The sequence below is a fragment of the Pipistrellus hanaki genome (assembly GCF_964339955.1).
Source record: "Pipistrellus hanaki genome assembly, chromosome: 1".
In the NCBI taxonomy this organism is placed as follows: Eukaryota; Metazoa; Chordata; class Mammalia; order Chiroptera; family Vespertilionidae; genus Pipistrellus; species Pipistrellus hanaki.
This window is the reverse complement of record NC_140503.1, coordinates 164,264,174-164,280,479: the sequence shown is the minus strand read 5'-3', so window position 1 is coordinate 164,280,479 and position 16,306 is coordinate 164,264,174. Positions and strand designations below refer to the sequence as shown.

The window sequence follows — 16,306 nt, the reverse complement described above, 5'->3', positions numbered from 1 at the left end:
AAAATAAAGATTTATTTAAAAATAAATAAATAAATAAGCAAGTAAATAAATAAATGCAAACACAAGGAAAAAAATAAGGTAGTCTTTTTCCATGTAAAAGGCCTACTTGTGGGGGTGAGGTGAGATGAAGAAATCTTTTAACAGCTAATATTACTAATTACATGTTTTAAAACTCTTATGAATATTATGCATCTCCCTGCTTCAATCTCTGGCACTCTGCTTTACTCCTAAAGGGCCCCTGCTTCTTCTCTTGGAAACGTATGAGACCCTTAAAGATTCAGAGGCTGAGATTCCCTTGTGTTAGCAAGAACACTGGGATTTTAAGAGGAGAGAGACTATGCTTTAGGAAGATTGTTCAGGTGATCAGAGGAAGGACAAGAAGGAGAGCAGGGGGAACAGTTTTGTGTCTATTGCATTATGCAGATGAAGGGGTGCAGCAGCTTTGCTACCAGTAGTGACTCAGTCTTTCACTTCAGGCAGGTGTGTGTGTGTGTGTGTGTGTGTGTGTGTGTGTGTGTGTGTGTCTTCTCTTTGCCTGACTGTCCAGGTTTTTCTTCTCATTTCCTCACAGTGCTTTGCTTCTTTTCACTGCCTAATAAAACCTTATTTATTTATATCTCCATTTCCTACTTGAAGCCTTCTCAGGCCAATTTAGGCTAAAGGTAGAATCAATTACTCCTCCATGAAACTCTTGACAGTACTAGTGTGGTAATGATGATGTTTACTGTTACATTTTAGTATATTTTCGTGAACATGTGCTGTATCTCCCTAGATATACTATAGATTATTTGAAGACAGGGTAGTATGTCGTGGTTGCTGGATATCAGTAATTGTATATTAGATATTGGTACATTGGTAAAATAAATGAAGAAGCACTAAACAAAGTCTTCAGAACCTTAGAGAGAGCTTTAGAATAGGAACAAGGCAGGTGAGGCCTGTTAATAAAGAATGGATAAACAGGAAAAGTGTATATAATATGTTCTCTAAATTACTTGATTGTAGGGAGTACAATATTGGTTCTGGTGCCACATTCATCATTTGAACTTAATAAATATTTGATTTACCATAAAAATAAGATCTAGTTGGTTCTATGTATACATGACCTTTTATTTGCTTTTTAGTTCAGTTTTCATATGATGTAGACCATCCCCATTTCATCTAAAACATAAATATTATATTTAGGAAACAGCATACATACAATATCTTTCTGCAATTTTCTAAAATACTTTAACTTCCTTCTTAGAAAGATAGTTGTGCCCATGGCTCCCTCTTGTGGCTCATACAGATATCAGAGAGAACTGGGTCTGTGCAGTCTGGCAGACAGGACTGCATCCAGATGTGCATTTAATAAATCATGTATATGCACAATGTTAAGTGTTAAATCATTTGAAGATATGCTCATGAAACTTGGTAAAGAGATTTTATTGCAGTCTTGTTGAAGAGTGAGATATTAAAAATTGAGTTTTTGTACTGAATTTATAGAAAGCAAAGTTAGTAGGTAGGGAAGTTAAAGATTTTTCCTGGGATTTTCTGAGAGAAAAGCAAATATTGTCCTTTGCTTTTAAAATTATGATTGCTACTTGACTTCCCATATCTTGGTCTAAACTAAGTCCTAGTGGGAAAGTTTTATGTTATTTCCATTCAGGGTTTTAAGAAAAGCAAAGTTTAAGATTCAAGAAGTTAAATGTGAGCAGGTAGCTCCTTTTGTTAAAAGTTTTGGCTTCTTTTGTTACTGTGTGTCCTAGGGTGCAGTCTCTTTTTTCTTAGCCTAGAGTCTAAGCTAAGGAAGACTCTTATTTGTTGTTACTTATTGGTATTTCCTGGTTGGTTCAGAGAGGGGGCTCTCAATTTTGTCTAAAACCTAAGGAGACAAGGTTTGTTTATTTCCTTTATTTCATCTTCTTAAGAGCAATTTTATATTCTTTCCCTGCCAGCTTCAGAGGCAGACTGTGAATGGTTGCATACTGGTTTAAAGGAAATGGTTAGGCTTATCTTACTTTTCTATCTCCAGTAAACATTTATTTATTTTTAAAAAATAGATTTTTATTGATTTCAGAAAGGAAGGAAGAAGGAAAGAGAGAGAGAAATATCAGTGATGAGGGAGAATCATCAATCGGCTGCCTTTTGCACATCCCCCACTGGGAATCAAGCCCACAACCTGGGCATACGCCCTTATCAGGATTCGAACTGTGATCTCCGGGTTCATAGGTCAATGCTCAACCAATGAGCCATGCCAGCCAGGCTCAGTAAGCATTTAAAACTTGGGAATGAGACTTAGGAAGGAGCCAAGAATTCTTAACATGATTGTAATAAGAATTAAAGTGCATCTGTTGAAATAGATGCTTTGTAGAACAGAGAGTGAATTAGAAATAATCCCAATATTTGGAATGAAATGTATTCTTCTCTTGTAGAATAACAGATACCATTGGACCAACAGAAACCTCAATTGCACCAAGGCAAAGACCAAAGGCCAACTCTACTACTGCCACCCCCAGTGTGCTGACCATTCAGAGTTCAGCTACACCTGTTAAAGTCCCTGTGCCTGGGGAATTCAGTAACCACAGATCAAAAGGTAATATAGCCCTGCCAAATTAGGAATTAATTTATGGTTAATGAAAACACACCTTTGATTTCTTAGGAGTATAAATTAGTTCAAACTTACTGTTGTGAAGCAGATAACATAATGCTTTAAGAACCTTTCTACTGATGTCTAATAAACTCAACTACAGTAGGTCTTTGGGTTACGTCGGAGATCCGTTCCTATGGCGTGATGTAACACAATTTTCACTGTAAGTCGGAACCCACCTCCATAAGCACCTTCATCACTCACATGGAGCACGGACACAGTAGTAATGAAGTGAAACAGTAAAAAAATTTTAAAAGAAATATAACAATTCCTGACCTTTACTTGTGGTAAATAAACAATAAAAAATATAAAGCACATATGTACATATGTCGAAATGACGGATTTTTTTTTTTTTTTAAATAAATGGAGATGGTGAAGTAATCATGAAATGTCATACATTGAGTCTGATGTAACCCGAGGATTGCCTGTAATTATTTTTCTAAAGTTCTAGGACATACAAAAGTATGGTATACAAAACCCACAATTTATTTATCCCTAGTGTCATCAACGAGTAGGGTTTGAGGTTGATGATAAAGTTCAAGAATATAGAAAATCCTGTGTTGTATTGGAAAGGAGGAAGTTGAAACTCTAGCCTCACAAAGTACTATGTCTTTGCACTGATCTAGAGTCTTGGCATGGAGTCTGTCTTGGGCTGTGTAGACAGTGCAGTATAGAAATTTGTCTTGTCACCTGATTTTGAGAAAAATTGTATTTCTAATATAAATATCTTCAAAGCATTATGAATCAATACAGGGTTTAAAACAATTTATCTTCCCCCCCTCCCTCCAATGAAATATCTTTAATATTAGAGAGTAAACTTGTTCTGTCAAAGGTTTGGGTATATAACTTGAAGGCCCATCTCAAGGAAACCTCTCTGGCACTTTATTTCATGATATATATTTTTAAATGTTCAGACTACTCTAATGGTTAAGATCCCATATTTTAAGGCTCTGGATCTGTGTGCCCCCCTCCCCCCCTAATTTTTTAGTAATATAAGTTAGTAAAATGCTATATTTCTCATAAGATTGTTGTGAGGATTAAATGACTGCTTAATATAATGCCTGTCACATAATATGCCTTCTTAATAAATGTTAACTACCCTGTTTCCCCGAAAATAAGACAGTGTCTTATATTAATTTTTGCTCCCAAAGACGCTCTAGGTCTTATTTTCAGGGGATGTCTTATTTTTCCATGAAGAAGAATATGGCACACATTTATTGTGAAATAAAAATAAAGGAAATTTATTACCTGTATACGGTACAGTAGTACGGTAGTTGTCAACACAAACCAGACAAATTGTGAATCCTACAGTATCAAGAATTTACTCATTTATTCAATGACAATCATGTCATCATCTTCTGGAACATCATCATAACAATCCAATTTTTGAATTCACTTCCTGGTGAATTTCTTGTGACTCCATTTCTTTCAGAATCAGTGGACCAAATCTCTCATGTTTAGCCTAGGGGGCCTTATTTTTGGGGGATGTCTTATATTTCACACAGAAGGAAACCTGTAAGTAGGTCTTATTTTCGGAGGATGTCTTATTTTCGTGGAAACGGTATTAATTACTGTTAGTACTATGAAGTAAAATATATGCTTAGGGATGGTAATGTTTATGTTATCTGATGTATTGCTGCATATCTCTGTGTGATCAGGTATACCAGATAGAGTATTTTATGGAAGAGGGGAGGAGAAAATAAGGGAATTTGAAATCCTTTGTGTCCAATTCTCATTTTACCATTTCTTATCTGCACTGTTCTCTTTTATAAAATGGGAATAACAACTTTTTTTCTGTCATAAGGAGTAAATAACAAAAGGTGTATGCTAGTTAGGAAAATTATGTTTCATGGTAAACATTCAGTGTGTTAATTTTTCTCTTTTCTACTCTTTTGGTTTGAAGATTCTATTAGTCAATTATGTATTAATGGCCTTCAGACAAGACCATCACACTTGTAGTTGGACAAATGGGTTTATTACTCCCGTGCTGTGGGGATCTGTGGGAGTGTCTCAGTAAAGTGGTAGTTGAATTATTAAAGGATTTGGGCTGTGTTAGGTAGTTTTGGGGACGCTATAAGGAAGTGGGGCTTTGCTCTGAAAGGAAAGAGTTAGAAAGGTGGGGGTGTGATATCATAAATAGAAGGAGGGAAGCCACAGCCTCAGTAGGTGGGAAGCAGCCTTCATTCACGTGAGGCCAGACAGGGAGGGTTCGGTCACTCCTGTGGTTTGGGCAGAGTTCCTCATTTTGTCAGTGCTGAGACATGATCATGGAGTGGTCTTGTTGTCCTGACCCATCATGGTCACAGGAGGGCTTTGTCTGGTGCTGGTATTGAGTGAAACTGCATAGGTTCATCTGGGAAACAAGACCTCGCTGTGAGTGCCAGGCCTGCTGCCTTCCATGTCGGGGGCAGTGTTTATCATTTATGCTTCTAGCCCAAGCTGGAAAAGCAATACTGTTTCCCCATGTAGTCAGAAAGTAACAGATGAATCTATTCTTTTAAAACATTGAGACAATATAGCAATAATCAGAGGAAAATGTAAAACTCTCCCTTCTTTTTCTTCTCGGAATAAACCAGCAGCAGTTCAGTGTGTAGCCCATATTTGCTCTTATTAATAGAATTGGGATGAACATTCTTATAGCAGACTTTTGATGTACATGTCAGAACACTTTTCTGAGGAAGATGTTAAAAAGTATGCTTAATCAAAATTTGTTAGATAATGCCAAGTTGCTATCCAAAAAGACTTAAAAAAAATTTACATTATCATCAACAGTGAGTGTCCTTTCATTCCTATTCTTATCAACAGTTGGTAGAATCGGTTTTTAAAGATGTTTTCCTACGGATAGGTGAAACTTTTTTTTTGTTACATTTAAATATTCTTGATTAATAGTACTCTTTCATATATTTACTGGCTATTTTTCTGTGAATTTTTTCAATTTTAAAATAAGATTGTCTTTATTTTTATTGCTCTGAATGTTTTATTTCTCTGTATCTTGAATATTAGCTCTTAGTCAAAGGTATTATATTTTCTTATAACTTATCATTTGTCTTTAATTTTATTTGGTAGTTCACTTAATTTCTTTGAGCTGTACTTTCATCATTTGTAAGATGGCGGAAATGTGGTAGGAGCATTTAATGACGTACTTGAAAGCAGTGTTTTCTTGTGGGCTTGTTGCAATGCAGTTTGGGAGTTCTCTGGTGCTCCTTGCCCTTGTCTTGAGAACCAAGGAGCTCTATTTAGCTTGATGACACTAAATTAAAGGCCATAGTTTGTGAGATGAGAGGTGAAGCTCAAGAATTATTGCCTGATGATCATTGGTTTGTGATTGGGTTTTACCAAATCCAGCCACGACTATTCTTCCCCTAGATATCAGGTGCTAAAAGAAGAATGTTTAGCTGAGGAGTTTAACTTCTAATACTCATAACTAGAAACAAATATACTTAAAGGCTAAAAATGGTGGTTATGTTTGTGGTGCAATTATGGTTTTAATTTTCTTCCTTATATTTTATAAATATTTTCAGAGGTAATTAAAATGAGCAAGCAGTTTCTTATAATTGGAAGAATTAGAAAAAGCTATAAAGCTATTGTCACAGAGGTGTATACTTCAGGCCTAGAGAGGTTCGAAGATATTAATGTTGATGGAAAAGGACTCTTCTCTCCCTCCTTTATCTGTTTCTCCTTTTTCCCCGTAGGATTAAAGAGTTTCATTTGAATTTATGGTAACCCATTGGCAGAGAATATGTAAATTATAGTGTATTTCTCTTTTTTTTTCCCCCTGGTGTTTTGTATATCTTTTTCATTAATTTCTAAAATTTATTCATAGGATAGTCCTAGAGTAAGATTTGGGAAGCTTATAAATAAATATCCAGTTAGGAGATAGTGTTAACACATTTATCACAGTAGCATTTATTGATCTATTGTGTAAAGGTTCTTTGGGGTGCTAAGAGATAAATAAGTCACCACCTCATCCCTCTGCAGCCCTAGTTAGGAAATAGCCATTAAACAGTTAATGTGTGCAAGGCATGAAACATTATGAACTGAGTAGAAGTGTTAGATGAAGGAACAAGGAAGAAAGTTTTGAGTTAAACTTTAAAGGATAAAAATTGTAGTAGGTGGAAAGTGACATTCTAGGTGGAGAGAATAATTTTGGCAAAGACAGGCTCATATCAGTGCATGACAGAGTTGAGAAATGCAGAAGAAACTGATATGGCTGCTTTGTTTATGGAGAGATGAAATGTGAAAGATGAATTGCTTCTAAGATGTTGACTTGTTCAGAGTTGCAGCTGACAAAATTAACTTTCATGGGTACTTAGATTGAGAGTAAATAATCCCTTGAGATTATGTTCTTATGAAAGTTTCTATATTATAAAATAAGGCTATAAATGCCTTGGTTAAAGGATTATTGAATTAGTGTTTTAAAATACACCCATTGTTTTTGAAATCCATGAGTATGTTAATGTAAGTTTTTGGAAACTCCTTTTAGGAGCATTGAGACCTGGAGTCAGCCCTGAGATTTTACTGGATCAGGGGCCCCCTCAACAGCCTCCACAGCAAAACAGAGTACTTCAGCAACTACAGCAGGGAGATTGGAGATTGCAGCAACTTCATTTACAGCCTCGCCATCCTCAGCAGCAGCAGCAGGATGCTTATATGCAGCAGGTACTTCTTTTGTTACTTTAGATGTGAAAGTAGTGTTGGGAAATGCATGCAGCTTTGAAATCAGTGAATTCCTTTTCTTGCCCTGGGCACCTTGAACTCTAGATCCAAGTAAACATTTTATTTAATTTTCTGACTAAGGAATATGTATTTTATTTGCATTCTTTAAACTATTTAAGAATACTCTATTGAAATAGTTGCATCATGGCTTTATAAGGCAAAGAATATTCATCTAGTCATTTGGCATCATGAATAAACACTGCAGTTTATGATATTTTTTTAGTTATATTTTGAGTTCAGATACATAAGCTATAATTATTTTATTGTTGGAAAGGTGATATTAAGCTTAGAAAAGTAACACTGTCATGAGTTTTTGTTTTTGTATGTTTGCGGATGGTGGAAGGAGACATTTAGAATTACAAGGGATATAGAAAAAAAAAAATAACCTTAAGTTCTGTTCTATGCTTTGCCTCATCAGAAACAGCAAATTTCTAGTTTTATTAAACATTTTGAATTTAATGACTGTCACCATTATCTTTCATAATTTCTTGAAATATTTTTGAGTCAACTATATGAATGGCACTTCTCAGGAGTGCCTCCCTCCTCTGATCTTGACTGATAGCCAAAGTGGAGGGTAGTTAAGTAGGTGATGGCTAGAGGATATAATTGAAGGGGAGATAAGAAGAGCTTGGGAATCCTATATAATAAAGAGGTAATATGCAAATTGACCATCACTCCAACACACTGCCCCCATGTGGATACAAGATGGCCACCACAAGATAGCAAGCAGGGGAGGGCAGTTGGGAGGTGACCGGGCCTGCAGGGGGGGAGGGCAGTTGGGGGCAATCAGGCCATCAGGGGAGGGCAGTTAGGGGTAACCAAGATAGTAGGGGAGGATAGTTAGGGGCAATTGTGCTTGCAGGGGTACAGTTAGGTGTCAATCAGGTTAGCAGGGGAGTGGTTAGGGGGTGATCAGGCTGGCAGACAGAAGCGGTTAGGGGCAGGCAGGAAGGCAGGCAGGTGAGCAGTTGGGAGCTAGCAGTCCTGAGGTCTCTAGTTGAATATAATGAATTCTGGATACAAGTAACTTCAGGGTCTTTGTCAAACTAGTAAATGTTTAGGTTTCTTCCCAACATCCCTAAGGTGCTGGAAATGGTTTTGGTTGAATCTATTATGTTTCATTGATAATTCTGAAGCCATTTTCAATAATGTATAAGTTGTAGTTACTGACTATAGCTATTTTACATTGGTGTTTGGACTCCTGAGTACCCAAGTCATTGTTATGGTACAATTAGCATGTAAAAAGAAAGACTATGGCACAAAAAAGGCATGAGTAATATTGGTGGACTTGTTTACTTTTCTCATTGTAGTATCAACATGCTTTGCAGCAGCAACAGATACTGCAGCAACAATTTTTAATGCACTCAGTATATCAGCCACAGCCTTCTGTATCACAGTATCCTGCAATGGTAAGTGTTACATAATTTCTAGAGATTTTTCTCTGAATATGCTGTTGGAATTCACAGTGTGAGTGGCATTATTCAGAATTTAATTATTTCAAAATCAATCCAAGTTAGTTAATTATACATCCTATATAATAAAAGCCTAACATGCTAAGTGTCCAGTTGGCCATTCAACCAATTAAAACATAATATGCTAATGATATGCTAAGGCTGCTCAACTGTTCACTATGACATATACTGACCACTAGGGGGCAGACGCTCTAACCAGTAGGTTAGCTTGTTTTTGGGGTCCAGTCGATCGGGACTGAGTGAGATGGGCCGAACATGCCCTGGAGCCAGCTTGCCACCTTCCCACAGCCCCTCCCCAGCTGGCCACCTTCCCACGTCCCTCCCAGGCCCCAATTATGCACCAGTGGGGTCCCTCGGCTTCGATTGCACGCTCTTGCAATCTGGGACCTCTTGGAGGGTGTCAGAGAACCGATTTCAGCCTGATCCCACAGGCCAGGTCAAGGGACCCCACTGGCGCATGAATTCGTGCACTGGGCCACTAGTACTTATATATATTTCTATGTACATGTATATAAAATTGAGTTTTAAAGAGAGAGGAAAAAGGAGAAATGGAGAGATAGAAACATTGATGAGAGAGAAACATCATTAATTGGCTGCCTCCTACACACACACCTCAAAATCCAGACATGTGACCTGACTGGGTATAAGACCATGACCTCTTGGTTCCTGGGTCGGAACTCAACTACTGAGCACACCTGCTGGGCTAATTACACATATTTTACCAAAGCAGTAATATATACTTTTTTTTTTTTTTTAAAGCAGGACAACTGTGATAGTTTTTGTTTTTTGTTGTGGTAAAATATACACTGAGTGACCAGATTATTATGATCTCTGAATGCATAATAATCTGGCCACTCAGTGTATATCCTATATAATAAAAGGCTAATATGCAAATTGTAAATTGTCCCCTTGACCAGGTGTTCAACCAGCAGGCAGGCCAGCCAACCGCCCATGTCCCTTCCCTCTGGCCAGGCTGGCCGGACCCCACCCATGCACAAATTCATGCACCAGGCCTCTAACACACACACACACACACACACACACACACACACACACACACACTGAGTGGCCAGATTATTATGCGTTCAGAGATCATAATAATCTGGCCATTCTGTGTATATAACATCACATTTACCATTTTATCCCCTTTTGAGTGTACAATTCAATGGCATTTAAGTACATTCACATTATTGTGCTCTCCATCTCAGGAACTTTCCTGTCATCCCAAATTGAAACTCTGTATCCATTAAACAGAAGCTACTCTTTCTCCTCTCCCCCTCAGCTCCTGGTAATAGCTATTCTACTTTTTTGTTGTTTTTGTTGAGTCTTTTAGGGATGTTACCCATTTCCCTGCCTACCCCGAACCTTTGCCTCCCTCCACCCAGTTCCTGTTCCTCTCCTCCTCCTCTGCAGGCCTTCACCACATTATTGTCTGTGTCCATGGACTATGTATATATGTATATATATTCTTTGGTTGATCTCTTCCCATCTCCCCTTTCTTCCTCCCTTCTGAGATATGTCAGTTTGTTCCATTTACTCATGCCTCTGGTCCTATTTTATTTTATTTAGTTTAGTTGATCATCAGTTTTGTTCTTTAGGTACCACATAAAAGTGAGATCATGTGATTCTTGTCTTTCTTTGACTCAAAGCCAGTCATGTATTATAAATCAGCTTTAAAGTGGGCTGAACTATAGCAACTTTGGCACTTTGTAACTAACTGGTAGTATTTTTTGTTTATCTCATAGTATAAGGAAAATGGTTCTGTTTCCCATTATCTTTTTGTCCTATGTCTTTCACTTCGCAAATGTCAGTTGAAGAAAGTTATGTTAGTTTCAGAGAATAGTTTGATCTTTTTTACAGCAACCACCAAATTATAAGGACTAAAATACTCTATTATCTTAAAACTTAGAGGCCTAGTGCATGAAATTTGTGCACTGGGAGGGAATGTCCCTCAGCCCGGCCTGCACCCTCTCCAATCTGGGACTCCTTGGGGGGATAACTGGCAGTCAGACATCTGTCTCACAATCCAAGACCCCTGGCTCCTAACTGCTTGCCTTGCCTGCCTGGCCTGATTGCCCCAGCTGCTTCTGCCTCCCAGCCTAATTTCCCCCTAACTACTCCCCTTCTGTCCTTATCGCCCCCAACTGCCCTCTCCTGCCAGCCCAATTGCTCCTAACTGCCCTCCCCTGCCATGATCCGCCTCCTCCACGCACCCCCCCCCCCCACCTTCTCCACGTGAGGTGGCAGAGACACCGGGACTGGCCTCCTCCGTGGGGTGCAGAGCTGCGGGATCCCAAAGCCTCACCACATGAAGCGGCCACCGGGCTCTGCCTCTGCTGTGCGTGCGGCCATCTTGTGATGACGTCGTGCATGAGAACCACCTAGGCTTTTATTAGTATAGATATTTAAAGGATAATTTTTGAATCCTTCCAATTAGCCTACCTTTATAATTTCTTAACTAGATTTATTTCATTTTGTTGTATTTTTCTAGTAGCAAATTGCTCCTTTAGATATAAATTTTTTTGATTTTGTTGCCAATGTGAAAAGAAGGAACATAATAAACAGGTATGGAGCTGACAGTGTATTAGTGAACTCGAGCATTGTTTTGTATAATGGCATTTCTGGTTTCAGGTGCAGCGGTATCAGCAGGCTTTCATGCAGCAGCAAATGCTAGCTCAGCAACAGCAGTCTCAACAACAGGCGTCATCTGAGTACCTTACTTCCCCTCAAGAGTTCTCACCGGCCTTAGTTTCCTATACTCCATCTCTTCCAGCTCAGGTTGGAACCATAATGGACTCCTCTTATAGTGCCAATAGGCAAGTATTTTTCCAATGAATGCTAAGGAAATTCTTGTGGAAGTAGATGTAATTGTGGATTGGAGTCCTTAAGTGGCTCCTGAATTAGTTTAGAGTCCATCTTTCTGTAGCATTCCCCTACTCCCTCATTTCTCTCCCCCCCCCCCCCCCCCCTTAAAATCAATGAACATATCCTTGGGTGAGGATTAAAAATAAAAATAAGCACATAGAGATTGTTCCTCCATTACCAATGCTAGAACATCTGGATCTGAATTCGGAATGAACTTGACAAACTTTTATGTTGCCTCATTCCTATGCTGTATTTGCAGGTTGGATTGAAGGGAGGTGCCCAGGGATATTTTTAGGTTAAGAAGTCTTGAGATCTTATCTTCCCTTAAAAGCTAAGAGGCCTATTAGATAAGTTTTCATAGAAACATTGGTCCCAGACTCCAGACTCTAGATACTTTAACACCATGAAAGATTTATTATGTAAAAAATAACTCTTACCTAGTTTTAGCTAATTTATAAAGCAATTCTAGCAGTTAATAATTTGTTGGTAGCTACTTAGTAAATGCCTCTGTTAAAAGGAAAGTTATTGTGACTTCTCACAGTAAGGGCATAAAATCACCTTACTAGCGATTTTAGAATGATGACTTTGATATGGCTACTGATTTTCATTTTAAGGCTTATTCACTATGATAATAGTAGTTAATATTTATTGAATGCTTAATATTATTTTTTTACTAGACACTGTTCTCTTTATGTATATTAAATCATTTAATCTCAGTATTCCTATAAGGTATATCCTGTTACTCCTGTTTATAGATAAGGATGCTGAGAAATAGAGAGGTTAAGGTTCCTACCCAAGGGTACACAGCAAGTGACCTTAAAGGGCCTGTTAAAATCCCAGTTGGTCTTTCTCTCAATCAATGCCCTTATCTGTCATCTCCACAACAATACAGCCACCTGCTTTCCTAAGCATGTATAAATTAGGGCATTTAAAAAATTCAGTTTTAATATTTTTTCTTCTCTTAACTATTGCTCTAGGTCAGTTGTTGAAAAAGAAGCAGTTGCAAATATTACAAATCAGAAGAACTTCAGTAACCCACCTGATATGTCAGGGTGGAATCCTTTCGGAGAGGATAATTTCTCCAAATTAACAGAAGAAGAATTGTTGGACAGAGAATTTGACCTTCTAAGATCAAGTAAGGGACACTTGAAGGCTTATTTTGCTTCAGAGTAAAATAACAGCTCTATGATTATTCAGCAAGGCCAAAGACTGCTTTAAGGGGGTAAATAGAAAATTCTTTTTGCGCATTTGAGGGCAAAAATCAGGCCATCTTCTCTGACATACAGAACTATCAAACTGTGTTGCGTGCATTAGAACTCAGTTGCTTGATAGTAGCTATTAAACCCAAGATTACTGATAATACACTGATTCCTAACGCTTAAAATATATTGCCTATTATTGAATGTTAAGTTCAGAGTGTCTCCAAAACATGGAGAATTAATGTTCAAATAAAAAGGGAGACATTGGTATCATGCTTTACTAGTAATCATTTTGAAGCTTTGTGTTTTTTTGCATATTCAAAAGAAGATATTGTGGGTCTGAGATGCCCTTTGAAAGTGCCTGAAGGAAAACATGGGCTACTACATTATGTTAATGTTTTGTAATGCCCTTTTAATGAGTGATAATCTGAAAGGGCTGCTTTGTTGTCCTGATGTGGCAAAAATTAAATAAATTCTTTTCCATTTTAAATCAGATATCTCAATGTTTTTACTTGGAATCATTGCCTTTTCTTTTTGCCTTTTCCTAAACTACCTAATATATATGTCAAGCCTCGCCATACATAAATTTAGAAGAGTTCCTTTTTTTGGAAAAGGGAACTGTGGAATGTTTTGAGGAGGTTGCTAAATTGGAGCAAAACACTTCCGGTGCATGTTAATTTTCAGGTTTCTCAAGTGCGTGTGTGTGTGTGTGTGTGTGTGTGTGTGTGTGTGTGTGTGTGTTTTGTGTGTGTGTGTGTGTTTTGTGTATATGTGTGAGTGCGCATTCAAGTGTGTTGGCCCATTTTTGCATGTGAAAAGAAGGTCTTACTGGTCCCTACTTAGAGTTTCTAGTTTCTAGTTTATTTTAGGTAACTGGCCTCATGAGAACATTTACTAGATAAAATGCTTTGTTCCACATTGGTATGCTATATTTTATGTAAAATTTTAAATCCCTGAGAATAGTTGTTTGGGATTTGAATTTGTATTTTACATATTGGTCATATGATTATCAAAAATTAAATTGATGATTAAATGTAGATATAAAATGAGTTCTGAGCCTTCAATAAAAGTTTGTTAACTTTGGTAAAACCAATCTTACATCCTTTTATTAAAAGTTATTTTTTAACCACAACTTTTTTGTTTGATATTTCCCCTACAATTTATGTTGAATGACCCCAAAGCAAAGTTTTAAAAAAAGGAAACAGCCCTGACCGGTTTGGCTCATTGAATAGAGCCTCAGCCTGGGGACTGAAAGGTCCTAGGTTTGATTCCAGTCAAGGGCATGTACCTTGGTTGCAGGCACATCCCCAGTAGGGGGTGTGCAAGAGGCAGCTGATCCATGTTTCTCTCTATCCTTCCCCCTTCTTCTCTGTAAAACAATCAACACAATATATATATATATATTAAAAAAAGGAAACAAAGTATTTTTTTTTGGGGGGGGGGCATTGGCAGGGAGGCACAGGGATAATCAGATCATTATAACTTGAGGAATTATTTTTAAAGCAATAGAAAAATTAAAATACTTATTTAATGTGTTCTTACTGTGAGAGTAACCAAGGGTTTGTTAAATCTGTGTTTTTTACTCCTTTGATAAAAACTTTAAAAAAAATTAATTTATGGAATGGGTAAACTGTTCACATAATTTTGATTTTGTAAAAATTTGTAATGACATCCAAGTTTTATTTACTTCATATAGGCAAGAATGGCATATAAATATTCATGTGTACAGAATTTCATAAAAATTGGTTTAGCATGTAAAATTTTTAAAAAATATATATTTTATTGATTTTTTATGGAGAGGAAGAGAGAGGGATAGAGTGCTAGAAACATCGATGAGAGAGAAACATCCATCACCTGCCTCCTGCACACTCTCCATTGGGGATGTGCCCGCAACCAAGGTACATATCCTTGACCGGTATCGAACCTGGGACCTTTCAGTCTGCAGGCTGATACTCTATCCACTTTGCCAAACCAGTTTCGGCAACATGTAAAATTCTTTAAAAAAATATTTATTTTATTGATTTCAGAGGGGAAGGAAGAGGGGTTGGGGAGGAAAAGAAACATCAATGATGAGAGAGAATCATTGATCAGCTGCCTCCTGCATGGCCCACACTGGGGGTTTATGCCCCGACCGGGAATCGAATCTCGACCTCCTGGTTCATAGGTTGACAATGCTCAACCACTGACCTATGCCAGCTGGGCAGTTAGAATGTAGAACTCTTAACCAGCTATTTGCTTTCAAGCTTCAAGGTCAGATAATGTGTGTACTTTGCATATGTAGTTGTGCACACGTGCATATGCCAAAGAGAGTTTAGACTTCATTGCAGTGTTAATTATGGAAAGGTGTTAAGTTCCAACTAAATGTATAGGAGGAAATTTATGTGAAGGTCGTACTTGGAGTAACTCATCCATTTGGCAAATTGCCTGGATAGTCCCTGAGTTATGGAAATCCTTGTCAGAGGCTGATGAACGTTGGCATATAACATCAGAAGATAGGAACTCTGAGCCCTGACAGTGTCGTTTAACTAGGTTGTAATCTCAATGATGTCACTTAACTGCTGTCTCACTTCCTCATTTAAAAGCTGAATATAATGGTGCTTTAACTCAGAGTGTTCTCAAGAAAATTAGGTGAAATGTCTTTAAAGAATCTGGGCACTCAATAAAATGTCACTTTTCCTTTTCTCACCTTCTGTGTAAGTCTTTAGGCTCCAACTTATGAGGTTAGTGCCTCTTTACTAGAATTTGAAAATTATATTTAAATTATCAGGTTTCTCAGCTGGCAACCAAAAAACCAAATTAGAAGGGACTTTGTGAGCAAACACAACAGCAAGAGTGACAGGTAACAACAGTAAGGAAGGAGCAGAAACATATCTTTTTTTCTGTTAGTAATTGATAGTCATAATGGGGTTCAAGAAAGGTGAAATGTTTTAATAAAATTTACAAAGAAATCAAGAATATATAGAATGTAATTTAGAAAGTCTTCCTCATAAAGTTTTACTTAGCTGTACTTCAGTCATCTCTAGCACCTCTTTCACTCACAAACAGAAATGTGTCTAATATTTGATCTAGTTGATAGATCAGGTTTAAATTACACTTATGGGCAAAAGACCTCTTTCAGAAACTTAAAAGAGTTTTGGTAAAAGCTAATGTCATGAAAGTTGATTGTTTGGTCATTACTGGTTGGTTCCTCTGTCTCTTAACTTTCCAAAAGTGAATAAATAATTTATTGATTCATTTGAAATACCAAATTTATCTCTTTTTCCATTAGGTAGTTATTTTTCACCAATTTTCAAAGTTCTTTATAAAATAATTTAGATTTGGTTTATGAGATACTTTTTAAATATATATATATATTTTATTGATTTTTTACAGAGAGGAAGAGAGAGAGATAGAGAGCTAGAAACATCAATGAGAGAGAAATATCGACC

At 37.3% G+C, this 16,306-nt stretch overlaps 1 protein-coding gene across 2 annotated transcripts in view; it reads left to right on the top strand.

Annotated features, from left to right (window-relative positions):
• The window catches only part of BMP2K (BMP2 inducible kinase), a gene marked incomplete at its 3' end in the record, with an annotated part of 115,878 nt that overhangs the window by 80,402 nt on the left and 19,170 nt on the right, over positions 1 to 16,306 (top strand). For both annotated transcript variants that reach the window (XM_084880846.1, XM_084880845.1), the window contains exons 10-14: positions 2,412 to 2,572; positions 7,110 to 7,285; positions 8,653 to 8,751; positions 11,446 to 11,630; positions 12,657 to 12,814. In XM_084880846.1, the coding sequence (XP_084736972.1) occupies positions 2,412 to 2,572; positions 7,110 to 7,285; positions 8,653 to 8,751; positions 11,446 to 11,630; positions 12,657 to 12,814 (779 nt within the window). The remainder of the gene's footprint in view (positions 1 to 2,411; positions 2,573 to 7,109; positions 7,286 to 8,652; positions 8,752 to 11,445; positions 11,631 to 12,656; positions 12,815 to 16,306) is intronic.